The sequence below is a fragment of the Ptychodera flava genome, chromosome 13, assembly GCF_041260155.1.
Source record: "Ptychodera flava strain L36383 chromosome 13, AS_Pfla_20210202, whole genome shotgun sequence".
Classification (NCBI taxonomy): domain Eukaryota; kingdom Metazoa; phylum Hemichordata; class Enteropneusta; family Ptychoderidae; genus Ptychodera; species Ptychodera flava.
The window spans coordinates 37,403,263-37,430,199 of NC_091940.1; the positions used below are offsets into that span (position 1 = coordinate 37,403,263).

Consider the following 26,937-nt stretch of genomic DNA (forward strand, 5'->3'; position numbering starts at 1 on the left):
TTTAAGCCTATTAAGATAAGCGATGATACTTCTAAGATCAAGAGAGAGCATCTTAAAGTTATGTCCCAGGAAATACCGTTTTGTCAGATAATTTGGCCCGTTGATAGAATTTGGCGGGGGAGGGGGCACAGGCGTTTAAAAGCACTGCGTGAAATTGCAACATCACGAATGACCGGCCGTTTTGGAATACAATAAGGACTACATGAAGGATTCGTAACATGAATGAAGGTTTTGCAACAAGAAAATAGGTTTGCATAGAAAGAAACTCGGCTAGTAAGCTTATAAAAAGAAAACGTTTTGTGAAAAAAGAAAATAGGTTTAGGCTAACAACAAGAAATGTTTTTGTACAAAAAGAAAATTGTTGTTACAAAAAGAAAAGATTTTTACAAGAAGAAAATGTTATTTTAACAAAAAGAAAATCTTTTTTTATAAAAAGAAAAAGTAAAAAGAAAATGTTTTTTATAAAAAGAAAATAGGTTTTTATACAAGGAAAAATAACAAAAAATGGGTTTTTACAACAAGAAAATGGATTTTACACAAAGAAAATAGGTTTTTACACGAAGGAAATATATTTTTCACAAAATGAACATGTTTTTTACAAAAATAAAATAGGTTTTTCAAGAATATTGCAACGCTGGCTTGCCATAGGGGAGACTTTAAAATTCATTTTAATATTATGTGCCGAGCCTGGCGTGCACCAACGCGGTTCTGGTATAAAGGAGGAGGAACACAGTTTGTGTACGAACAAACAAACCGTGTAGTATGGCGACCTCATTGAGGCCCTGCTAAATTAATACAATGTATAGTATAATAGTAAATAGATTTTTATAGCGTTGAATAAAGTGATAAAGAATTAGAAAGGAAAAGGCATAGAAAGAAAGATATGTATTTTGGTGCGACTTCGTCCCTGCTTGAATCAATATCACGATAATAGGAAAGTTCGAGTGTAGAATATTTGTGAAATAGTATTAAATTTCAATCCTTGTACACTTGTAGCGGTCGACACAGCTATACTCGATCAATCAGGTTCACCGTCCCCGTTCGGTAGATATGGTACAAACAGTGCATGTTGTGATAAATGGAGAAGTTTCGTAATTTTATGTCTGTATTTTACAGACCCGTCGGCCGCCAAGCTCTGCAAAATGTCGTCGGACATTGTAGAAACTGTGGAAGTCGATTAGGTTTCCAGGTAAGCGAAGCCCGTGGGCTGAGTTCAAGCGAAGTGTCTACGCCCGCAGTGTTGGGGTGCTCGAGCAGCTTTCGTATCCCACAACTTTCTCCGGCGATTTTGTATGGTGGTCCGTTGCTTGACAGTGTGCATGAGCAGGACTATGTCCTGCAAGCTGATACGATAGCCTGCCTGACATAGTCCTGTAATGGACAATGTCAAGCTAACGATCGCCCGTGGGGGAAAGGTGCACCATTGCCAGTTAATGCCCAGCTGCAGTACAGTAGCTCGAGGTTTTGCCTGGGTATTTGTGTCGGACGGCAAAACCAAATACCTAGACAAAACCTCGAGCTACTGTATGGAGCTAGTTAATGCCAGGCAAAGTTGTGGGCTACGGAACTGCTGCAACGCCCCACTGGTGTACCGTGTGACCATGAACCTCCCACAGCTATGCAGCTATGAGCTAGGTGGTACTGTGACTACAGACAGGGCAGCCAATGGGACTGTAAGGCTGAAGAGGAAATTATAATAAATATAAACCAGCGCGAAAATGAATTAATGGTCATGAACATTAAATTCATTGTCGCGATGGTTTCATGTATTGTGTCTAAAACCGGGGTTGAATATATGCATGGCATATTAATGCTTCCATGATGAACATACACAGTATCATCTTTCAATATGTCAAACAATATAATTAGTATCTCGTATCAAACAAAATTCATGAAAAATGGGCAACTTTTTCCCTTTAATAATTAAACTGTTTAATCTGAAATTTCACCGCAACCTACCAGTGAAGTGGAATGGCCCCAAAATGGAATAATATCAACAAGTGAAACGGTTGCCATCACTCCTTCACAACCAACTTTCTATATGAGTACAGCGCGAAGAAGCAAGGGCTTATTTCTGTCGATTTTGTATCAAATATCGGAATGTCGCCAGGGAAATGATCATAACCAATGTATGCATGTATGATAAAGGGGTTATTACACATGATGTGTCTACATTTTGGACACATCACCCGAATACAACGCGATATTGACCAAACTGTGTGTCTGTTTTCTGGCCATACGTAAAGCTTCATTGCTAGCCCTTAGGTGAAGGTTAAAATGCCAAGCTTCACTGAAGCTAATCCCAGGTACGCTTGATATAAGATTTGGCAAAAATCCTGCTCCAAGCTTTGGACACAATCCTTGTCTCAAGATTTGGAAAAAAGATTGGAGTTTAATCTTTATCGACGACAAGCTTGGCCGAAGAGCATTGGCAAACCTTCATGCAAGCTTAGAGTACCGCCAAGCTTGGGCTAAAGTACTGCACAATCGCGTGTGTACCTGATCCCATATCACTTGTGTCAGTTTTCTCAATTTCTGATCACAGTGTGACAGCTTTCTCAATTTTTGGCACATGCACACATGGGTTGGGTAGTCTGTTTTATGAATCAATCATCTGCTCGATCAATCTATTTGTACTAAATGCTCTGCACTCTAACGTACTAAATACCCCGAGATGTGAAACAGAATCACGCTCTCTGGTAGAATTGTTAGTGAGCCACAGTTTCACTACATTTAACCTAAAACACCCCTGATTTCATTGATGGTACCAATCTCTTCTTCAGCGTGATTTTTGAAGAGATACTTAATTCCTGATTCAACAAGGGAGACAAAAGAGTAATTCTTATTGTTTTGTGTGCAGCCACGGCCAGTTAAAAAATCAGGTCGTGGGTAGATAGCATGATTCTGTTTCACACCTGGGAGTATTTACCGGTAACTTATGTTAGAGTGCATGGCACTGAGTACACGATCAATTGTTCGAGCACACTGCCCAACCCATAAGCGCTTGTGATTTCTGGTCACACTGGTGCATGAGACTAATTGTAGTGGATGCTAACCGAGATGCTAACTTGCACACCCCCACAAAACATTCACTGGCTCAGACACATACATAGTATTATTTAATAAACATGGCATGCATTTGAATGAATCCATGCAAACTGGTATCCACAACCCAACCCTAAAACTACTTGATAGCATTGATATGAGCAGTCAGAACTTGAAGTGATCTCTCATAGAGCCAAATGCACCACAATATCTGTGTAAGTTATTTGTATTTCAGAGTATGTTCATCTTTATCAAATACGTACTGTTTCTCGACGAGATTGTTATATGCCAAAGTCAGTTTTAAATTGCTATATTCCAAAGTCAGTTTTAAATACTGGTCAACGGAATTTTCATCACTGTGCTACAAAACTCTTGAACTATCTGCCAAATGACATAAGACATGCTCCTAATATTATACAGCTGAAAGAGTTTATCTAACTAGCTTTTCCTTTATGTACAACTTAATATTACAAATACTTTCTACCATCATTGAATTGTGGTATGTATTGAGCCCCAATGAAAATTAATCATTGAGTAACTCGGCTGCTTATTAAAAGTATGAATAAATAAATAAATAAATTAAGCATGACTGACCATCTTTTTTATTAAAATTTAAAAGATGAAAAACAAGAAATATACTTAATTTATTTAGACTTTTACTAAAGGATCAAAATTAAAAGAAATTGTTCATCAGAGGCCTTATTGTTTAGGGAGATAATACAGGGCCAGATACCAAGGCAATGGCCATCAAACCATGGCATGACCTTTGAACTGACAAAGAGGGTCCTCAAAACCAGAAGTCCAAAGATAAAATTCCACTTTATTACTCAGCCAAGAGTTTTACAAAGCTGATATTTGATCTCATTAACAGTCAAAATTACTTTTAGTTCTTGTAAAAGAAGTTTACAAAATACCCAAGCAGTCACTTGTGATGTCTTGCAAATTTCAAAGTTTTAGTCCATTGATGTTCTTATCTTTATCATTATCAATAAGTACTCTTGAAAATGTTATCTGACCTTTCACCTATGTTAGACTTATGTCTTTTGCATGTGATATACAATTTCAAATAAAGTGTCTTCCTTTTCACAGTGCTGTTTTTTAATTAAGGATGGGTAGTTTTGTGAGTGTTTTATCTGCATTGTCCTCGTCATATTAGGGAGACTGTAGCGATGCTGGTAGTAATACCAGGGTTTTAAAGAGCATTTTTGTAAGTCCCTGGACTTTGGCATGAAGACTACCTGTAAATATTAGTGTTCCACAAAAAGTAAATACCAGACTCTAGAACTTTGATTTTGTCCACAGGAAAATTCTCATGAATTCTCAGAGGTTTAGATCAGACAATAAAGTAAGGCAGACAACTTGCTAGCTGTAATGTCGTATTTCCAAACTTACTGTGTCTGACAATCAATTTTTTATTTTAATTCTTTTCTCTAGGGGAACTCATGGTATCACACCAAAAGGATCTCCCTCAAACCAATGAAAACCCACCATATATTCCAAGAGGGAAATTCCTTGACACTTCTAAGGACACACATAGCTGTTTTATCTCGGCAAGTCAGTAAAAATGTGTTTCACGCTCGTCAAACTTACAACCCATATGTCTTAGCATTACGGCAATTCAGCAGAGGACAATACTATGCTAGTCGGCACTTTACACAAACAGCTTCAAAGCAAACGTTACAGAAGTCTTCCAGGAGTAAAAAGCTGTTAAAGATTATAATGTCTCTAGTTCTTGTAACTATACCACCATGTGGACTGTGGATATATTCATCATTAGAAGACGAATCAAAGAGAAAGCTTTTCCTGACAATGGATGGAATCGGTCGTTTCTTCAGGTAACTATTCAGCTTCTACCTCAAAGTAAATCATAGTCTGGTTTCTTGTCATGCTTTTGCTCATATGTGGAGCCATTTTGTTAAGACTGGTTTTTTTTAGCTCCCATAGCCATATGTATATATGGCAATGGAAGCTATTCTTATAGGCTAGGGAACTGTCTGTATGTATGTATGTCTGTATGTCTGTGTGTCTGTATGTCTGTATGTCTGTCCGTCAACATCAAAAACTCCAAAACCGCTGCACATTTCATCTTGATATTTGGTGTGTACATGGATGATGGGCTGTAGATGAGATTTTGTTCAAATGAAGTTGTCATTGCCAAAAATATGCAAATTAAGTGAAAAAATGTAAAAACAGTCAAAATTGAAAAAACTCAATAACCACTAAGCAGATTACATGAAAAGTTACTTTGGGCAAAGTACTTTGGGCTGATGTGAAATGATTGTGCACATCTTGGGTCAGTATCTTTGACTTGCTATTTTTCATGAATTTTTTTGTAATTTTCTCCCATTTTTGGTCAAAAAATCTTCTTCTCTGAAACCACAAGTCCGATTGATTTGAAACTTGGTATGGAAGTGCATAGGAGTGACCTTTCCCAAATTTGGGCAAATCGTGGTGAAATTTGCATATTTTTAGTTTACATGTCCATTGACTCCCATGTATAAGGCAGATCTCCATAGAGTTCCATGAATAAGGCCACGAAAAATAAAAATTTAGTTTCTCATCGTATTCATATTGCAAAAAGGATGCAGTGACACAATTTTAGTCCCCACGGATGAAGTCGAGTGGGCTTATAGATTGGGTCATGTCCGTCTGTTCGTCCATCCGTGAGTCCATCCGTTCACGCAGATATCTCGGATATTTTGACAAAATGTCACGTGACCTCGGTGACCTTTGACCTCAAATATACATATTTGTCCATAACTCAGTAACCACAAGTGCTACACCCTTCATGTATGGTATGATTGGACACCTTATGACACCACATATTGTACCTCATTAATTATGCACATATCTAATTTTGAGTGAGCCAATAGAGGTCTGATTTTTGGTATATAGGGATAACTTAGCAATACAATTTTTTTGACAAAATGTCACGTGACCTCGGTGACCTTTGACCTCAAATATACATATTTGTCCATAACTCTGTAACCACAAGTGCTACACCCTTCATATTTGGTATGATTGGACACCTTATGACACCACATACTGTACCTCATTAATTATGCACATATCTCATTCTGAGCAAGCCAATAGAGCTGGATGTCTGATTTTTGGTATATAGGGATAACTATAGGAGAGAAATTTTTTGACCAAATGTCATGTGACCTCGATGACCTTTTACCTAAAATATATGTTTATGTCAATAAATAAGTAACCACAAGTGCTATGTCCTTTGTATTTAGTAGGAATGGAGACCTTATGACAACACACGCTTTACCTCATTAATTATGCACACATCTAATTCTGGGCAAGCGAATAGAGCTAGAGGTCTGATTTTTTTGCATGTAGGGATCATTAGCATATATTTTTTTTTTCAAAATGTCATGTGACCTCGATGACCTTTGACCTTGATTATACATATATACATGTATATCTCAGTAACCACAAGTTCTATACCCTCCAATTTTGATAGGATATTAGACCTTAAGATGTCACATCTTGTACCTCATTTATTATGCGCATATGTATTTCTTGGCTGGCCAATACTGCTAGAGGTCTGATCTTTTTTCCCGATTTAGAACCATAACTTAGACATGCCTCATGTGTTTCAAATTGGGAACAACGACATAGACCTATGTGCCCATAGATCTCAACATATACACTCCAGTGATACTTCTTAATGACCACATTTCCCTGCCCCATCAAGACTAATACTCCTATTACAAGTGGGGACTATGTCATTGTCAATGACTTGTTGAGTTAATGGTTGTATCACAGTATTCAATATTTCTAATTCTGTATATTTTCCATTTTATATTCTGAATAAATACATTAAACATATTTCACTGTCTCCAGTACATATCATTTAAGTATTTTCACTTCATGCAGTTTATCCCTTTCACACATGTTCAAATATCTGACCAGAGAACAAACACTAAATAGTCCTGGATGGGAGCTACGTGTCATTGACGCTATTTTTAAGTCACACTATCTTTTGAATCATCGGACAATATTAAAATGGCTGCAGCCCTGATGTTTGGATTACAACACTGATGAAATCTATCAGAATGGCATGTTTTGTTTTGTGGAGAGTATAGACAAGTAGAAATTCAACAGCTTTCGGCGGGGGGGGGGCAAGCAAACAAGCATGACTTACTACTGATACAAAAATATAGGGGAATCATAGAAGAATCTTAGATCACTCAAGAAACTAAAATACTCACCAATCAGATTGCTTGATACAGTTGCCCAAGGACAGCCAAGCCCATAGATAGAATATCTTACTGTATCTTTGTTTGTGATAACACAGCCAGTGGCAGAAACATGGCAGGGAAGCAGACTGAATAGTAGAGAACTGTTGTTCTCATCAGTTGCTTACCAAGCATTGGACAGTATTCAGTTGCATCACTTAGTTGTAGAAACTTTGCTTCTAATACTTGTTGAGACAAAAAATACACATGTTTAACTTGTGCATCATATTGGATTAGTCGGGTAATTTGTCTTTTAAATTAGTGTCAGAGAAAATATACATCCCTTGTACAAGGTTGACATAGCCACCTTTTCGATTATGGTGAGAGCATTTGTCCACATCAATCTCATTTCATTTGTCAATGCATAGGCATTCTCATTACCAGTGACTTTCACCAGACAACAGTCATTTGTGTCACCATTGCAGAAGTACAGGTAATATTTGCTTGAAACCAACCATTGTATAACGTGTATTACGGTAGGTGTTTTTGTAGAGGTTCAGGTGCATAGATGTATACATGTATAGTTTTGAATTGGTACCACTTCTATTGTCGTCTATTGTAATTGTATTGATTTACCAGTACGTAATTAAGGTAACCCTTCAGTTATTATTACTAGGAAGTCTTAGTTAACTATACTTGGTCACCTCCCCTAACAAAAACATCGCTACTACACCATATTAGTTATCATTTATTGGACTTTTGTTAATTGACTGTTGCATTTATTTGCATAGGTCAATCACGATTGGTTTAACAATATCCATAGATTACTGGTGGTCATTACATGGACTAGAGGAGGTAAGGTCTCATTGATATCAATCTATTCCATGAGTGATGTTTTCACATGACAGTGCACGAAGCTATATCCAACTTATTTTCAAAACACAAACCCAAGGCAATGTACATAAACAGTTCTGTTCTTGAGGAATGAAAAACACAATGAATGTTGTCTGTCTTAACTCTTGCAAAGACCAACTCTATCTGCTGATTTGGGATTCCTGTCAACAGCCTAGCTGCTCTTTGAAGGCTGAATTGGTCTGGTGTTGGCCAATCGGCTAAAACCATGGGGATGGTGCTCAGAACCTTGTAGGACAGTCTGAAGCAGAGCTTGATCTTGACTGGGACAGTCTGTTACAGAGCTTTGTCTTGACTCTACCCAGAGAACTGAACACACACACACACACACACTCTCTCTCTCTCTCTCTCTCTCTCTCTCTCTCTCTCTCTCTCTCTCACACACACACACACACACACACACACACACACACACTCTCTCTCTCCTCCCTCTCTCTCTCTCACACACACACACACACATACACAAACACATACACAAACACACACACAAAATCTGGAATCCAAAAGTTGACAGCAGTGGTCAAATTACAGTGTTGAAAGTCAGTACTACATTTCAAAATTGAATAGTTGAATTCTTTGGAATTGTTGACCCTAGGAGCTGAGGTTGAAAACATAAGCAGTATCATCCAAAGTATCCACTCTCTAATACTGTACTAAACACAACAAATATCCTCTACCACAACATTAGTACAATACAGTTTTACTTTATCCTTCTATTACAATAGCTAACCTACAGCTGTTTGTGATATTTCTACTAATTTTGTCAAATTTTAAAAGTCAGAGATATATCAGTAGTCTGCATCTCAAGGATAACACTACACTATTTTTCATGCATTGTGTCTTGTTGTGTAGGGTTTCATAGAAAACTTCCATTCTCTGCTAGTGTCTTCTGCATTTAAAACACTCAGGCAGTGTTCTGTAAGTGTCTAAGAAATGAAGTGTGTTAGAATTTTGGTTAGACAAAGGAATTTGCAGTTGATCTTATACTTATAGTACACTCATTGACTCAGGTACATGTAATACAGGTAACTCTGCGAAAGATTACTGATTTCAAAATTACAATATTAGCATATGTTTGTTTAGACTAAAAGAAAACTAACTGCTAAAACAGTTGGAGCAGCAGAAAACAAAGGTAGGTGGTGATAACCACCTGTGAAAAACGTGTAGTGTAGAATACTTTACTGTGTAAGCACTGCATCAGAAGAAACTTGTAAAACATGTACGAGTTGTATAGGCCAACTGCACTCTAGAGGGCGCACTTGTTGTGACTTCATGTCTTGTGGATTATTTATAGATTTTTGCAGCATTGTTACACAAATGGTAATTTGGTCTTTGCTTGTCACAGGATTCTCCAGAATACAAAGATGCAATAAAGAACTGTCATCAAAGATCAGCTGACAGGATTGTGGTCGGTTGTCTGAAGAACGGAGGACTGTACATCAAGCTGGGTCAGGGACTTGTAGCCATGAACCACATTCTGCCTACTCAGTATATAGAAACTCTTAGAGTACTTCAAGATAAAGCATTAACAAGGCAATATAAAGAGGTTAGTGAACTCTGATTTTGTAACAAGGTATGGTATAATCCAGGCAATATACAGAGGTCACTTATTACTGTGTGATAATGCAGTTTATTACACCTCACTCATTCAGCGTGCACTGCCATTGGTTAAACACGACTCACGTGACATGTAAAAGAACGTGATGATGCCCTCTGCGAACTTGATGATGCCCTCTGCATTTGATATTACATGGATGACGTCATTTTACTTACTGCGCATCCTTTCTGCGCATAACAAATTGTCGTTCGCTTGTACTTGCTACTATCGCTGCGAAACGTCATGCAGAGCTGTCACCGGCACAGTTAGACGATATTTTTAATGGAAGTAAACTGCAAACGAACGAAAATGGCAACAAGGAATGCAATTTCTGTGTTCAGCAACAATGCAAGCAACAATTTGGATACGCCACCAAGGAGATCGGCAAACTTTCAGCGACAACCCTGGACTCGGCACTAAGTTACGCTGAGGTCCGGACTTAGAAAGGCGAACTGTACTCGAAGAAATCTTTGTGTTTTTGTCTCTTGCATGTTTGCTTGTTCGGTGTAATAAAAATAATGACACATGAGAGCTAGGGCAATATCACGATTTTTTGCCTGCCCTCAGGCTGGTGGTCATGATCGAAATACTGATGATGCTCGAGCCTCGGCTCGGGCATCATCAATATTTCGATCATGACCACCATCCCTTGGGGAGGCAATAAATCGTGATATTGTCCTCGCTCTCATGTGTTATAATTTAATAATCCAGGCTGTCCACTGACTTTGTGATAAGGTACAGTATAATCCAGGCAATATAAAGAGGTAAGTGACCACTGACTTTGTGATAAGGTACAGTATAATCCAGGCAATATAAAGAGGTAAGTGACCACTGACTTTGTGATAAGGCAGTGTAATCGAGGCAATATAAAGAGGTATGTGACCTCTGAATGTATGATCAGGCAGTGTAATCCAGGCAATATAAAGAAGTAAGTGACCAGTAGCCACACTAATCTCTGCTACAGGCTACCTTTTACACCCACTTTTTGGGTATTGCACGTTTTCTATAATATACATTTTCTGTCATTTTCATATATTTCGAACCAAAAAAGTTAGTTAAATAAAAAATACATCAGTTTCAATATTGATCCTTGATTCCATGAACACTTGCAAAACATAAACCTTGCTCTAGATTACACAGGGATGTGAATTGACAATTCAAGATGGCTGCCCCAAAGACTGGGAGCTTTGCTGACGCGATTGTCAAAGTTATGGCAGATCATGAATTAGCTTTTTTTACTGGTATACGGAAAGATTTTTCTCTCGCTGAACAGCTCCTCTCAAAATCTAAGATGTCCGTAATGGTTATTGCGCCAACTGGGCACACGCAAGATTGAAAGAAGACCCGGTTCAGAATATTTAAATTTACCTGCAGCAGAGATTGGTGGGGGTGCACAGTCAGTGACTCGGAGACTCTCTAGCTTGGTTAGAACTATCAACGCTGCACTGCAATCTCTGTGTAGAGATTAGGTAATATATTATCCAGGCAATGCAAAGATTAAATGATAACTGACTGTGTAATAAGGTAAGGTATGATCTGGGCAATATTAAGTTGTAAAACATACAAACCTAAATTTTACCTTTTTTAATCACAGGACAAGTTATATGTGTAGCAAAAGGGAAAGGTTAAAATAAATAGTACTTTTTACGCATGATGACACTTAGCATCTGTTCAGAACTTACTTTACTTTGGGTTGATATTGTCTTACACAAGCCAATATAGATATATATATGATAAAAACATACATTTGAGTTTGTCAGGCAATATTTAGTAATTTCTGACCAGTGTCTTCTAAGGGACAAAGTCGCCCATTTTTCATGAATTATGTTTGATATGAGATACTATTCATATTGTTCAACATGTTGAAAGACACTGAATGAATTGGCGACCATGGCATGCATATATTCAACCCTGGTTTAGACACGATACATGAAACCAACGCGATAATGGTCATGACCAGTAATTCGATCATTCTCTCGATGGTTTCATTTCATTTGTCTAAAACCGTGGTCAAATATATACATGGTCACCCATTCATTCAGTATCTTTCAACATGTTAAACAATATGAATAGTTAATGAAAAATGGGCGACTTTATCCCTTTAATTTTAATTTTAAAAGAAGATATGCAAATTGACCACTGAAACTGGCGATGGGATAAATGCTTGTCTCTGTAATATTTCCACATGTCTATATGCAAGGATATCTCTCTTCTATCATTCCAGATAGATAGGTTATTCAAGGAAGACTTTGGTAAAACTCCAGATGAAATGTTCCAAGAATTTGAACACACTCCAATCGCAGCTGCTAGTTTAGCTCAGGTACACAGAGCAACACTGAAAAGTGGAGAGAAAGTGGCAGTAAAGGTAATGAATGAACTAAGTACATACATTATTTTCCTTTGAAGCTCCTACAATCACTCAGTTTGATATCATCATTTGGTCATGTATAGAGTGATCCATGCATATGATTGACTTGGTTGTGTACTGTACAAGGAGTTTTGGTGTACATGTTGATCATTTAAAGCTTTAACAAGATTACTGGTTTTGGTTTCATTGGTTTACAATTTTACAGGCTTTTCTAGGCTAATTTTGTTGTGTATACAATGCAACCTACTTTATTGCAGTCAAAACAAGTGTACAAAACTAAGAAAAACTGATACAGTGTGCTTGAAATTACTGTGATACGTCAACGTTTGAATTTCTCCTGTAAACAATCAAAAAAAGTCTCAATACAACAACTGTTATCACATTGCAGCAAGCTGTGATGCAATGGTGATAAACAAAGTTCAGATGTTCTATGAAAATTGCCATTGAATTTGTAAGCTGCTTTACAAACAGGATAAACACAATTATATGTACAATTGTACATCTTCAAATACATTTTTATGTCCAGAATGCACAACATCTAGGGACAAATTCATTTTCCTATCTTCTAATTTCTAATTTCTAAATGACAATTACATATTTACATATTTGAACAGTAATTTGCATTTTGTAAAATATCTGGAATCACTATCAAATGACAATTTACCTTTCAGGTGCAATATATTGATTTACGTGACCGTTACTCAGGAGATATCAAAACATTAGAGATTTTATTGGATATTATTGCCTGGATGCATCCATCATTTGGATTCCGATGGGTATTACAGGTAATTATTGACTTCTTGTAGATCAGAAGACCTTTAAAGATATGAGGATTTTCTCTGGTGTGAGCTTCAAATGTATTTTGTGTCAGATTTATAAGTCAAAGTAGTTACTCCTTTAGAATTGTAGTTTTGGAGTGGACTTTCGAACACAATATGAATATAATAAGGTTTGCCAGGGTACTACAAATTACAAAGCTTTCCACTCTGGAATCGACAAAGATAATTGTCACCCTATTTTTGCAGTGCACCATGAATAAATGACAATATGTCACTTTTTCCATGACAGGATTTGAAAGGTACCATCGCCAAGGAGCTAGACTTTGAAAATGAAGGGAAGAATGCAGAGAGATGTGGTGCTGATGTTAAACATCTCAAGTATGCTTATATACCAAAAATCTACTGGGATCTAACAACCAAGGTGAAGTGCATCTTGATCCCTGTCATTACTATACTGGTCGTTTGGCCTTATTCCAATGTCTTTGATGGCAAGTTTGTATGACTAGATAGGGTGATTGGTGGAGAGGGCTTCAAGGAGTAAGGTAGAGGACTACTCAAGGGTATTTTGCAGTGTCAGCCAATTCCTTAGCTTTGATTGCAAGAATGCACAAACATGATTTCCCTAATATAGTCATTTTATAGAAAGTTTTACAAAAGACTTGATATGAAAAGCCATTTTAAAGCCGTTTATTCAAATGTAAAGATTATTTCTTTCTGTACGGATATGCAAAAATGGTGCCTCAGCACCTCTTCTTGACCGAAGTTAATATCAGCCAGATTTAGAGTAACATAACAACCATCAACAATTGTTGAACTTGTGTGCCCTCACATTTGGCAAGTAACTTGTGAATAATTACAGACTACGATACAGCTCTTGTTGTTAGTCAGACTTGCAGCCCTCACATTTGGCCAGTAACTTGTGAATAATTACAGACTACGATACAGCTCTTGTTGTTAGTCAGACTTGCAGCCCTCACATTTGGCCAGTAACTTGTGAATAATTACAGACTACGATACAGCTCTTGTTGTTAGTCAGACTTGCAGCCCTCACATTTGGCCAGTAACTTGTGAATAATTACAGACTACGATACAGCTCTTGTTGTTAGTCAGACTTGCAGCCCTCACATTTGGCCAGTAACTTGTGAATAATTACAGACTACGATACAGCTCTTGTTGTTAGTCAGACTTGCAGCCAACAATGATTCATTATCATTGCAGAGAGTTTTAACAATGGAATTCACAGATGGCTGTAAAATAACAGACACAGACTGTATTAAGAAGATGGGACTCTCTCTAGCTGATGTAAGTACAATGTATACACTACTGTATTGCCTATTTTTTTAACGTAAAAAAAGTAATAGTACAACATTGGAATATTGTTATAAATCTTTGATTTTGAAATTTGTGTTGATGTTGGTCACACAATGTTATACTCTATACTTTTGAAGGCAAATATTGTCATTTTTGGTTCAAAATCTTTTAAAATCTTCTTCAAAACTGCTAGTCAGACAGCTTTGATATTTGAGATATGGGTCTGTGGGATGATCTATTTCTGATTCCATCAAATTGTGCAGAAATATGCAGATTTGTATTTTAAGGCAATTTTTGTCATTTTTGGCAAAATTGTTTTTTCAAGAAAACCACCAGTCTGATAGTTTTGATATTTGGTAATTTTAAAGCAGTATTTGCCATTTTTGGTCAATTTTTTTTTTCTGAAAAACCAGTTATCTGATAGCTTTGCTATTTGATATACATGTTCCTAGGGATTATCTTTATGTAATATACTGAAATTACGATGAAATCTGCAATTTTGTATTTTAAAGGCAATTTTTGCCATTTTTGGTCAAAAATTTGTTTCATCAAAACTGCTTGTCTGGTAGTTTTATATTTGGCATACAGTTTCATAGGGATGATCAATCTGTGATATATTCAAATTATGCTGTATCTACAATTTTAAATTTTTAGGGCAATTTTTGCCATTTTTGGTCAATTGTTTTTTCAAACTCCACATGTCTGATAGCCTTGATATTCAATAGACATGTTCGTAGGGATTATCTTAATGTGATATGTTCAAATTTTAAGGAAACTTCAATTGTGTATTTTTGCAGCTGTTTGCCTCTTTTGGTCAGGCCATTCTTAATTGAGCTATCAAAGATTTCCACCTTCATCAATATGTGTATCACAAATAGTTGTTCTCTACATAACACAGTGGAGCTCTATTGGCCTCTAGTTCTTTGAAAGGTTTGATTTTTGTTCATTACTTTGTTTTAACAGGTTGATGAAAAGCTGATAAAGATCTTTGCTGAACAGATATTCCACACTGGCTTTGTCCATGCTGACCCTCACCCCGGAAATAGTAAGGATTTACTTACCTTTGCCATGTTTCCTTCATAAACTTGTATTACACCTACAGAGCGGGAGACATATTCTGGCAAATATCCAATAAGTCCCTTGAAACTGTTCAATAGTGAATGCACAGTAGCCATAGAATGCACTGCATATGGGGCTTGGGGACACCTGGAAACGGTTAATGTTATGGTACAGGCGTTCTGTACAGCACACCCTAAATTCTGTCAATCTTGATGGTAGATGTATAATAATGTATAATATTTGAATATAAGAAACCGACATGTTGTAAATATGAAAATACAGCTTTGGCATCTAGATGTTTGTTACTACATATCTGTCAGTGTGTATGGCTGAATAATGATATCAAAAATTATATTGTCTTCTAGCTGTGATGAGGCAACTCTCTTAGTGCTGGTCACCAGTGTTGACTTTAAAATAATAATTGTTTGATTCCATTTTTTCCAGTCTTTGTACGCCAAGGTTCAGACAACAAGGCAGAGCTAATTCTGCTAGACCATGGACTCTATGATGAATTACAGCAAAGGTAAGTTCCCTACCTCCACTGCGCAGTAAGGTTTCGTGTGATATAGTAGTGGGGTGGTTGAGGGTCCCAAAGGTGGGACCTTGAGATATATGCGCATAAGTGGACTCGAGCTCCTCACGCTACCATTCCGCTATCAATTACACGGGATATCCGCGTTGCCCAATTTTCATCAATTGGTGGGCGGGTAACATGTTGTACAAGATACACAGATCAGAGACAGATTGAGTGAACAACCCTATTCTCCGAGCCGACTGGAAGTACCGTACACACTGCGAATTTTTATCACAAGATCGAGTATTTTCTTGTGTTTTTCCAGCGTTGTTTTTTCCAAAAGCAAGTGTTATTCGGCGTATTCAAGTCCGAGTTAGCCATTACTAGGTGTATACAAATCCTGTTACTAGGCATATACAAAAACGAGTAAGCAGTTTTACTCGGCGTATGCAAATCCGAGTACTTGGACTTGTAAGTCCGACTCGGTTTTGGAACTCGGAGTGTGCTGTTGAAGGCACTCTTACATACCTCAATATGGCTGACAGCAGTGTGGCCTCTAAGGAGAGGTGAAAAAATTTTTTGAGTCACATTGAAGAAAATTTGACTTGCCCTACATCACCACATTCATGGAAATGGTTTTAACTAAAAGTCAGCAGTTGTACGTATAGCGCCCTCTATGGTCGTATGTCTTTCTCTATTCCTGGTACTCTTGTGTGAGTCAATGAGAAGACAATGAAAACAACAATGGCTGCAATCAGCAAGATAAGTGTACTATCGGCAAGTAGTATCAATGCAGACTTACAGAAGTGACATATTCAAATATTTTTTCGCCCAAAAACTACGGGGACACATGTTATCTGTGTAAATTATGAATCTGCTGAGCATTTCTAGTCATTGGCAGGCTTTTTACAGCTGCGTCATTGACGCATCAGATTACTTGTAATTTCGATATAAGATCACCTACAATGATTCCCTCACATTGACAGTCATCTATAACACTCCAGAAAAGTTGCATTGTTGACAAACACTCCTCCAACTTTGATGACAAAACTCCGGTAGACACAAGGAATATAAAGTCATATAAAATCATCAACCAAATGAACTGAACAATCAACACCAATGTTCCAGTGAGAATGGCTGATAGTGATGAAGGACTGTTGATTACAAATATATCTTTTTCACCGACTTTCACAGATTACATTCTTAGAAGAATCATGATCCATGGCTACGTCAACCTGGAGTGAGACATGATAACTCTCACTTGCTTCACCAACTCATTCCTAAATGTTGGACAATGGCATCTTCAGTCCACACCAATGTGGCTTGTACAAATCATTCAGTTACACATGTTCAGCTGCTTCGAAATGCCCTCTGTTGACTTTCTGTCAGCAGATATATTTCTTGCCTAATTAACACTCACTGAAATAGCTAAGTGTAATTCACAATGACAAAATTGACCTACTTTTCACCAGTAGATCAACACCTTGGCACACAACCAACACAATAATCCTATATGGAGACAGTGTGTCATCAATGCTGACTTGTTCCTGAAAGTACAACACTATATCTTTCCATGTATTAACATTCTCCATACATGGAAATATGATAACATCCTTTTAACATGTTATTATTCATTTCTGGATTTGTCCTAGGGATCGAGTTTCTCTCTGTAAGTTTTGGAAATCTATTGTGATGAAAGATGAAGCCAATATGAAAAAGTATTCCAATGAACTGGGTGTAGAAAGTAAGTGTACATGTCAGATATATGCAGATTGTTTTCTTTTTCCAGTGTTCTGCAAATGCCCCTTCATTGTGAAAGCTTAGTCATATGCAAATATAGCCAAAGTGTTGTGATGGTAATGTTTATCAGATGTATCTAATGGTTACAGTCATAGATCTTGTACACAGGGTATCAAGTATCCAATTGTAGAACTGCTCATTATGCACCCTTTAATAGTTGGATAAAAAGATATACATGTGTGACGTCAATCGAGTGATATATATGATACCCATGTCAAACTGTTATCAAAGCCCCAAAATCACCTGTTTTTCATGTCATTTACACTGTTGTAAGATGCACGCAGTTATTCAGAAGACATTGCACATTTAAAAAAATATATGATAGTTTTAAGAGTTTTCTTGACAAACTTTTTTATGAATGTTATAGTGGCCCCAATAATCTGAAATCATATTTATGAATATTCTGAATTTATAATGCATTTATGAAGGATATATGTAAGTTCAGTCATTTCCCTACCAATACTTGAATGCACTGCTTTGTTACAGACTACATGTTGTTTGCTGAAATCATAATCCAGCGACCACTGAACATGAATGCAAGGCGTGGTTTTCACATCACCACCAAACTAACCAAAGAACAGATGGAGTACATGCAGAAAATGGCCCAACAACAATTTGATGCAGTCATGAAAATATTGAAAGAATTACCAAGGCCAATGTTACTGGTATTTAGGTAAGGAGGAGGAACAAATACAATGCCTTTGCTATTTCACAGAAAGTATGTGGTTTTTCTGTGTTTTTTTACTGAAATTGTCAAATAATGTCAATTTAAGAGGACGAGGAATGCTACCATTAAAATAAACTGTTAGAAATGTTAAAGCTTTGCACATATGTAATTTATTTGTACATTCATTGAAAAGACTTAAAAAATTTTGGTCATTCATGCAAGATTTTGAAGCAAAATCAGTTAAAATCCAGAATATGTACAAAAAAGTGTACATATTCCTTTGCATATATTTCTTTGACATTGCCATTTTGTTAAAAATGGATCAATTTCTGGACTTACAGTATGTTTTACCTTAGCATCATATCCCGAAGGGGTCAGACAATCTAAATCTTTAAAGGCATTTTTCAGAGGTAAAATTTTTTTTAGAAAAAACATGACTTTGTTTAAAATGTGATTTTCGAAAAAGTAGTTTGGCGTAAAATGAATAAAATATTGCATTTGATGATGAAGTAAATATTTAACAGCAGTTCTTTAAATTTAGGGTAAAAACCTATTTCCTCATAAAAGTGCAATATCTAATGGAATAATAGCAAATTCTGGATGTCCTCTTGATGTTCTCACGTATTCATACATTTATTATTAGCTTGACCAGCTGAGCTCGTATTTGTAAACATCAGCATCATCTTATATCATCACCATTTCTTCCCTTGATTTCTTTTCATAAAACTTTTGAAAAAATACAGTTCACACTTGCCCCCCAATATTTACATTTGTTTAAAAAACCAAATGGTAGAGTTTGACAATCTCATTCTCTGGACTAAAGGGGGCGCTATTCTATGTAAAATGGCCTTTCCTGTGCTGTCAAGTGAAATTATGGCATTTTGCACAAAAGATCTTGGCAATTTATTCACACCAACAAATAATATGAAGTTGCCACGTTTAATAAGCAATATCATCAAACAGAAGAATACTTCATAACTGCAAAATTGTCAAGTATTTCCAGGTTTACCTGTTAACAGAGGTCCACAAGTCCAGGGTAATCTTTAACAACCATTGATTTGGGCCATACCATGGTTATAGAGTTAAAGAGCTCTCCAATATCATACTGTATTGTGAGATTGTAATGATTCGCATTTAAGGTATGAACTGTTGATACATTTCAACACTGATCAGGAAGCTCTAACTTGAAATCTCTGTCATTCATATCAGGGCTCGAAATAATACCTGTCTGCCTGTCCCGGACAAGTGAAATTTGGTCTGGGACAAGTAGTTTTGAAAAGTACTTGTCCAAGTGGACAGGTAGCTTTTTTCAGCCTGCAACCAGTATTTCAACCTATTGACTACAGCAAATATTCACAAGTTTATAAGTTTAAATTTATGTACCTTTTAAAATTTTGAAAATCATTATTTGGATATTTACCTGTCAGAAAAAAGTAAAAGAAAGTTCGATAATATCTAATCACTGTTTACAGGAGGCAGCCATGTTGATTTATCTGAGGTCACGTCTCAAATCTCTCAGATTGTGAGATTCTCAGAGCTATCTTGACACCAAGGGCGCTGTTATGGCATTTTGCATACGATACAGACATTGAATTTTTCCGGATTCACTCATTGTGTTCTGTCAAAAACTTTCTATCAAACTAATTAAAAATGACATTAAATTTCTCTTGACATTATGTCTCAGGTGAGTTGAAATTAGAATAGTTTCTTAGAATAAATTATGCCATTTTGGACAGGTACTTTCTCACTGGGACAGGCACTTTTTATTTTGACTTGTCCAGTGGACAGGTGGTTGAAAAAAAGTATTTCGAGCCCTGCATATGATAAACACAAGAATAAAACAACTCTGCACCTTTCTCTTCACAAGCATTGCTCATCACAAGGATTTATTCATGTATATGTCAACTTTACAGGAACATCAACACAGTACGGTCAATCAATCATGATCTTGGCATGCCAGTTGATCGGTACACTCTTATGGCAAGATGGTGAGTTCCCTGTGATTTCTCATTATTCCAGTTCCTTCATATACTTCTCTGTATCGTTTTGAGCACTTCCATATGTGTCCCTGATATGTTGAAAAAAAGAAAAAATGAGTATAAGTTACTATTCTTGTGTCTTCTGTTGCTTGCACACTGTTGTTGTAGGACTGAACACAACCACATTTAATCATCTAATGTTCCTAATCTCTTCTAGTGCTGTCGGTGGAACACTGGAAAGAGTGCATGAGAAAACATTGATTTCTAAAGCCAGGTCAGCATGGCAGACGTTTCTATTTGATTTCACTCTCAGGTAATATAATTATCTTTGAATCAAATTAATACTAGGTACTTTTGCTTATCTTACTGCATTTTGACCTATCAAAAGTATAATGTAACAAACATAGTGGTGATTGATTTGATTGTCAGGGGAGCCACATAGGTACTTTGCTTATCTTACTGCATTTTGACCTATCAAAAGTATAATGTAACAAACATAGTGGTGATTGGTTTGATTGTCAGGGGAGCCACATAAGTTTACCTTGCTTTTACAACAAACTATTGTAGATATTTGTATGAATGCGAGGCTCCATAAGTTTTTGAATATGGTATATCAGTGTGAGGTACGTTTCAATGTGGCATAGTAACGTTGACCAATCAGTGAACATCAGTCGCCTAGCTACATCATGAATAATTAATCGTGGTGATCTAGGATTGTAGATTGCGACGCATTCAAAAACTTTTTGACTAGATTTCACCCTTCATATTAGCACTTGGTAGTTTTGGGATGTAAACATTACTCCCATGGTTGAGTACAGTCGAGAAATTAATGAAAATTAATCAAAAATTACTGTTTTTGATGGTTTTCCTTGTCAGGTATGGCTCCTAGAAATCAGGATTTGACCCTAGTAATTTACAGTAACTTACTCATCACCAAATACCACCTATTGTTGGTCAAATTTTTATTTAGCTTTACCATCTGCAGAATAGAGAGTTTTCTGAGCTTTGCAATGATGGGTCAACTGTCCATGTTGGGCATTGGAGCAGGATTAAGCAAGATTTTTTAGATCATCATGCATTTCGTGGTACGATTGAACCTTTTCAGACCTAAGTGAATGGTGCATGGTGTTGAAGCTTGCTTTTTAGTCCCCACGGACACCGTCCGAGGGGACTTATAGGTTTGGTCATGTCCGTGCGTGCGTGCGTGCGTCTGTCCGTCTGTTCAGGCAGATATCTCAGAGATGCCTGGAGTGATTTCATTCAAACTTGGTACAAGGATTACTTCATATGCACGTCAATTTGTTTTGTGATACAATCCAATATGGCTGCCATGTGGCCATTTTGTTACGATTTTTTCATGTACGGAGCTATAACTCAGACATGTTTCAACCGATTTTATTCAAAGTTTGTAAAAGGACATTGACCAATGTCATACATATGCACATCAATTTGTTTCACGATATGATCCAATAGCGTCGCATGGCGACCATTTTGTTACTTTTTTGTTACTATTTTTTCATGTCCGGAACCATAATTCAAACATGTATCAAGCGATTTTATTCAAAGTTGGTACAAGGACATTGACTGATGTTATACATATGTACGTTGATTTGTGTCACGATATGATCCAATATGGCCACATGCCAGGTGGCCATTTTGTTATGGTTTTTTTCACGTCGAGAGCCATAACTCTGGCAAGTCTCAACCGATTTTATTCAAAGTTGGTACATGGACATTGACTTATGTCATACATATGCATGTTGATTTTTTAGACGGGGTAAGATCAAATTTGGCTGCAGGGCGGCCATTTTGTCACGGTTTTTCATGTACAGAGCCATAACTCAGACATATTTCTACCAGTATCATTCAAAGTTGGAACAAGGACATTGACCTATGTCATACATATGCACATCAATTTGTTTCATGGCATGTAGCAGTATCATATCAATTACTGAATTTTTGTAATTAGGCTGATATGTCAAGAAATACTGCATCTAATTTCATGAAACTTGGTACAGATGTTAAGCTCACATTGCTTTAGCAGTGAAAAAGACAATTATCTGTGTCATGTTAATTAATTTGTAATTGCATATGTAATGAACTTTCCTAATTAGAGTGATATATCCACAAATAGTGCGAATTCTGCCAGGTAGTGGTAAATATCAAAGACCCCTTGAATTCCATGCAGTGTCTCCACGGCGCCTTTTAAGTGGGCGGTGCGCCCACTTTAATTTCACGGCCGCCCAGATAAAATCTACGCCGCCCAGTTTAATTTCGGCCGCCCATGCTTTTGAAACCCACCGTCAGCCTTTGTTCTGGGGTGGCGGGTATGGTTTACGGCGATGTTTTTATGCCGCGACGCTATGAGGTTCAGCCGCAAAATGTTCAGAATGGCATCGACTGGTCAACTTCCGTACAATCACACGAAAGGAAGACAGATTATTTGTAGCTTCTTTGTTTTACAATGTCACTTGTTATTACTCCTTTCAATTTGTATGAATGGTGATAACAACAGAACAATTTCACACGTCCAACCCTTGACTCCACCGACCCATCCAAAGAAATTGACAGAAAAAAAATTATTATACAACCATAGTCAAAAGACAGCAAAAGTCAGCGACGATTTCCGCTCTTAATTGACGAAATATTTTGAAATCAAACTGATTACACATTCCCTAGATACATAAGAGGCAATTTGGTAAAATTTCTGTTTGACTCACATCTTGAAATAAAAAGTAAACTATGAACGAAGACATCATGTATGCTGGAGATCAACACAACAGCGTAGCATAGCTTAGGGAACTGTCTGTCACCGCACCGGCATGCGTTGGTAGAGCAACCATTTTGAATTTCAAAAATCAGAAAATTGTAGTTGATTTACTTTTCCATGCCCCTGATTTTTGTTCTGGTCATTAGAAGAAATGGTTTAAAGTTTATTTAGAAGATTTTATTCAATTTAAGTTAGTTTTAAAACTGAATGTATCATGGAATGGATTACATCACTATCACCGTTAATAAATCTGTTCCCATACTGCATCTGTTCTTTCCAGGTCAGACCAATTCTTTAGTTGGTTATTTTCAACGTACATCCGTGTGTTACAATATCTTGGAAGAGCACCAGAAGATCTGGGAGTTTTGAAAACTTACTTACAACAAGCATAGATGATCAGCACGGTAATCAGCTGCATTACAGGTCACAGACTGCGTAAATCATAAAAACGTTTTGAACATTTTTGCACTTTTTATTATAATTTTTTAATCATGAATTACATTTATAGCTCAGTGTTTAAATCATGTGAGCAATTCAATTATGGAGTCATGCTTGAAACAGACTTATCTGTGTAGAATGCTGCAAATTTATACAAATCAAGCTGTTAACTGAATAGCGCCCTCAGTGGCCAAATTAGTATAATTATGTAACAACTCCATGTCCCCAGTATGGTACTTTTCTGTTGACCAGCCCAGCTGGTTCTTTTAGCATTGGGAGAACAAGGTATGGTCATAGGTAAATCATATTCATTGTATGTGTCATTTATGTTTAATCCATGCCATCTATCACTGTAATCAAGCAATTAAAGTATAGATTTTCATAGATGTTTCTTTCTAATACCCCGTAGGTAGGCCTACATATTCCAGAAAACTGACCAGGCGAAGCAAACCAATTTTTTACTTTGATTGGTATATCACAATGATGTTATTGGCCAAATCCTTGACAGTTAAACTTGTCTAAACTGAACCCTTGAGGGACTGAGAAAATTGTTCATTTTGGAGAGGTGTTTGGTTTATAGAGGTCCTTTTAACATGAGTTCTATTGGGACTGGGAAAAGGGTTCAGTTTAGACAGGTTTCCAGTTTAGACAGGGTTTGGTTCAGACAGGTTTCACTGTTAAAACAGCCTTCATGAAAACATTAACAGTCCTTTTTGTGACTGTCTCCTGGCGAAATTTTGTTCAGAAGCAATGAGAAATTGACTATTTTTAGCTGATTTTAGATGCAACTGTTGTGATTATAACAATCATCTTGGAAGACCCTCTAACTCAAGTGTTTTGCTGATTGTAGTGTCAGGATAGCTGTGATGGCTTCATGTGTACAATGTATATGAATTGTCTTACATATCAAAAATCAATTCTTGAGGGGTCTTCTTAGATTTTGTAAGAAATGTTTTTTTCATTTATTTTGAAAGTAACATGGGTTTCATATTATCTTTTTATGAAAATAATTCGGCCACACCGTTGATATATAAAATATGGAAAATTCAATTAAAAGCTGAACTTTCCAGAATGAGAGATGTTATATAATATGATAGTTTGTAATCGTGTATAAAAACAAATAATGTGCAAATTGTAATTATTATTGGTTTATCATATTTCTCTGAAGTGAAAAAATGTGTACGATTGTTTATTTTTAACTGTTTCTAAAGTTAAAGTGCCGATCATGTAGGTAATAGGACATGTCATGAGAATTTTAGACGTCGAGACGGTAGAATCAAACGGTCAGTTTGCTGGCAAGCAATTTATAGCAATACATTTTGCAAACACGGTAAATTTCCCCCAATACCATACAGAAGGGCATTACTACCTGTTTGTGGATCCATTTTATAGGTTTGATACGCACAATTTGCATACTGCAGCAAATGCCACAGAGAGACAAACCTTCATGAAACTCAAATGACATGATGCATATTGCAGATAAAAATTTTGGATGGTTCACGGCGCGGTTTGCTGAAAATGAATATAAAGCCCTCAAATCTTTTTTTGTATGAAAAACTTACCTTATATCATAGCTCATGATGTTATTATCTACATTTCTAACAGCATTTGGCTACCTAGCAATGCTGTTTCCGTAGTGTTGTACCATGGAGTCCTGAATGGAGATTGAGTATGCAGCATCTTGTACATGCCACCATTTCCTTATGCCAAATCTTCAATGGTTTGGGAATTTTTTATAATTGTAAAGCCCAGGTCCTCTGTCTTGCACAATCCTTTTGTCTGCAGCAAAGAAAATGAATTTTCCAGCTGAGTGTAATTTCTACATCAGTCAATACAAGCATAAACATTTCTCTCTGTTATTGAAAAAACTGATATAACCAACACCTTTTGTGAATATGGTCAAGGGTAATTAGAAAGGGATTGACTATCTCATATAGGATAGAATATTGTGTCAAAATGAAGAAACTGCCCCTCCCTTCCATTTTACTACGAGAGTCATTTCTTAAACATGTCTTGACTGATTCGTTTGTACAAAGACATCGTACTATGATTTTCATTTGCATGTACAGATTAATTGCAATAAGATCCAGTAAGGCTGCACTAAGTGACCATTCTGTTATGATTGTTTGTTGTGTGTAGAATCATAGCTTGGACATGAACAAAATTCAATAAAAATTTGAATGAGGACACAGCAGTCTATATATGTACTTCAGCTTTGTGTTGCGATACAATCCAGCATTTTTTCACAGCCAAACAGGTTGATTTACATCAATCTTTGGTATAAGAACAGTGACAGATAATGTACACATGCATGTCAATTTGTGTTTTGAAGTGATCAATTTACTATGACAGATATCAATGTCTTGTTACAATGATACACACGCCTGAATGTGCTGTACATTTTTCAAGTGCCTTGATATTAGTATTAAAACTTCAATCATGAGGTTCCTGAGGGCATTTGTAGTGAGAACTTTGTGTCATTTCACCTCTGTAAATTCTGTGTATTTTTTTGCAATTTGAGAAAACTTTCTGTGTGCCAAACTGGTGCAGCATCCTGAGAAAGTGCTGTAGTAGCTGTGGTAAGGTGGTTTTGAAAATGGGAGTTTCTACAGTGTCAGCTATTGTGACTTTCAAACCAGTGTTATCAGTATGTGCCTTGTCCTATGTCTACTCGTTGCAAGTATGCTTCTTGTTGCCAGTGATGTTGAAAGTAACCCAGGACCTAACACAACTAGTAAACAAACCGCTGATATAAGGCAAACTTGACAAACCACTTTGACAGGTACATTGTCTGGTGTTGAAAGTGAAAGTTTTGAGTTGCCCGACATTATGAGGGAATTACGAAATTCTGATCTGTGTAGGAAGATGGACAAGATGGCTGCTGATTTAAAGACAAAGATTGATGAACTGACCAAAGATATTCATGACTTACAACAAGAACTCAAAGAAACTAGAGATGAGACGGCCCAATAAATTAAATATTAAATATAAACATAGTGTGGACAAATAGATTTGGCTTCATCAGTCCATATGTCTATCTATTGCAATTACTGACGCACGTCCAATTTAATTCACCAATAACTATGTCAACCATAATTTCTACTCCTCTAAGCATGTCGAGATACACAGTATTCCGCTTGTCAACTCAGCCTGTATTGTAATTGTTGATAAGTAAATTCTGGTTTGGACTAGAATTCAAATGGAAACGAGTAAAGTTCAATACACACACAAAGCAGCTGTTTGGACAAGCTAAATAGAAGCTATTTCAACATGCTTTGGGCAGTGGAACAAGAAACTATGATTGACATTAAAAACCCAAATTGTGAAAAAATCATCAAAAGTTAGAGTTACTGGGCCTCTAATAACAATGAGCTGAAAGGTACATATGCGTGTCAAAGTTGGTATAATGGCAATGCATGTGCAATACTGTCGCATGTCAATTTTTGTCATGATATTTAATATGGCCACTAGGCACCAAATTTTATGCAAATTTGATTTGTACATTCTT

General features: G+C 36.7%; 1 protein-coding gene across 1 annotated transcript; it reads left to right on the plus strand.

Moving 5' to 3' along the window:
- The first annotated feature begins 970 nt into the window (after positions 1 to 970).
- Positions 971 to 25,886, plus strand: LOC139148364 (uncharacterized aarF domain-containing protein kinase 5-like). Its single transcript, XM_070719770.1, has 15 exons — positions 971 to 1,189; positions 4,480 to 4,880; positions 8,027 to 8,090; positions 9,493 to 9,693; positions 11,969 to 12,109; positions 12,784 to 12,897; positions 13,181 to 13,312; positions 14,110 to 14,193; positions 15,166 to 15,247; positions 15,706 to 15,784; positions 17,428 to 17,519; positions 18,062 to 18,248; positions 20,156 to 20,230; positions 20,439 to 20,534; positions 23,272 to 25,886. Exons 1-15 carry the CDS (start codon positions 1,079 to 1,081, stop codon positions 23,381 to 23,383), a joined length of 1,971 nt encoding a protein of 656 aa, XP_070575871.1. The 5' UTR covers positions 971 to 1,078; the 3' UTR covers positions 23,384 to 25,886.
- Positions 25,887 to 26,937: the final 1,051 nt, after the last annotated feature.

What these genes read in the sequence shown, in the direction of transcription:
- LOC139148364 (XM_070719770.1), top strand. Translation starts at nt 1,079, where the DNA reads ATGGAGAAGTTTCGTAATTTTATGTCTGTATTTTACAGACCCGTCGGC. An exon ending in TGACCCTCACCCCGGAAATA is followed by an intron (nt 15,248 to 15,705) that starts GTAAGGATTTAC and finishes CATTTTTTCCAG; the next exon opens with TCTTTGTACGCCAAGGTTCA. An exon ending in TATGATGAATTACAGCAAAG is followed by an intron (nt 15,785 to 17,427) that starts GTAAGTTCCCTA and finishes GATTTGTCCTAG; the next exon opens with GGATCGAGTTTCTCTCTGTA.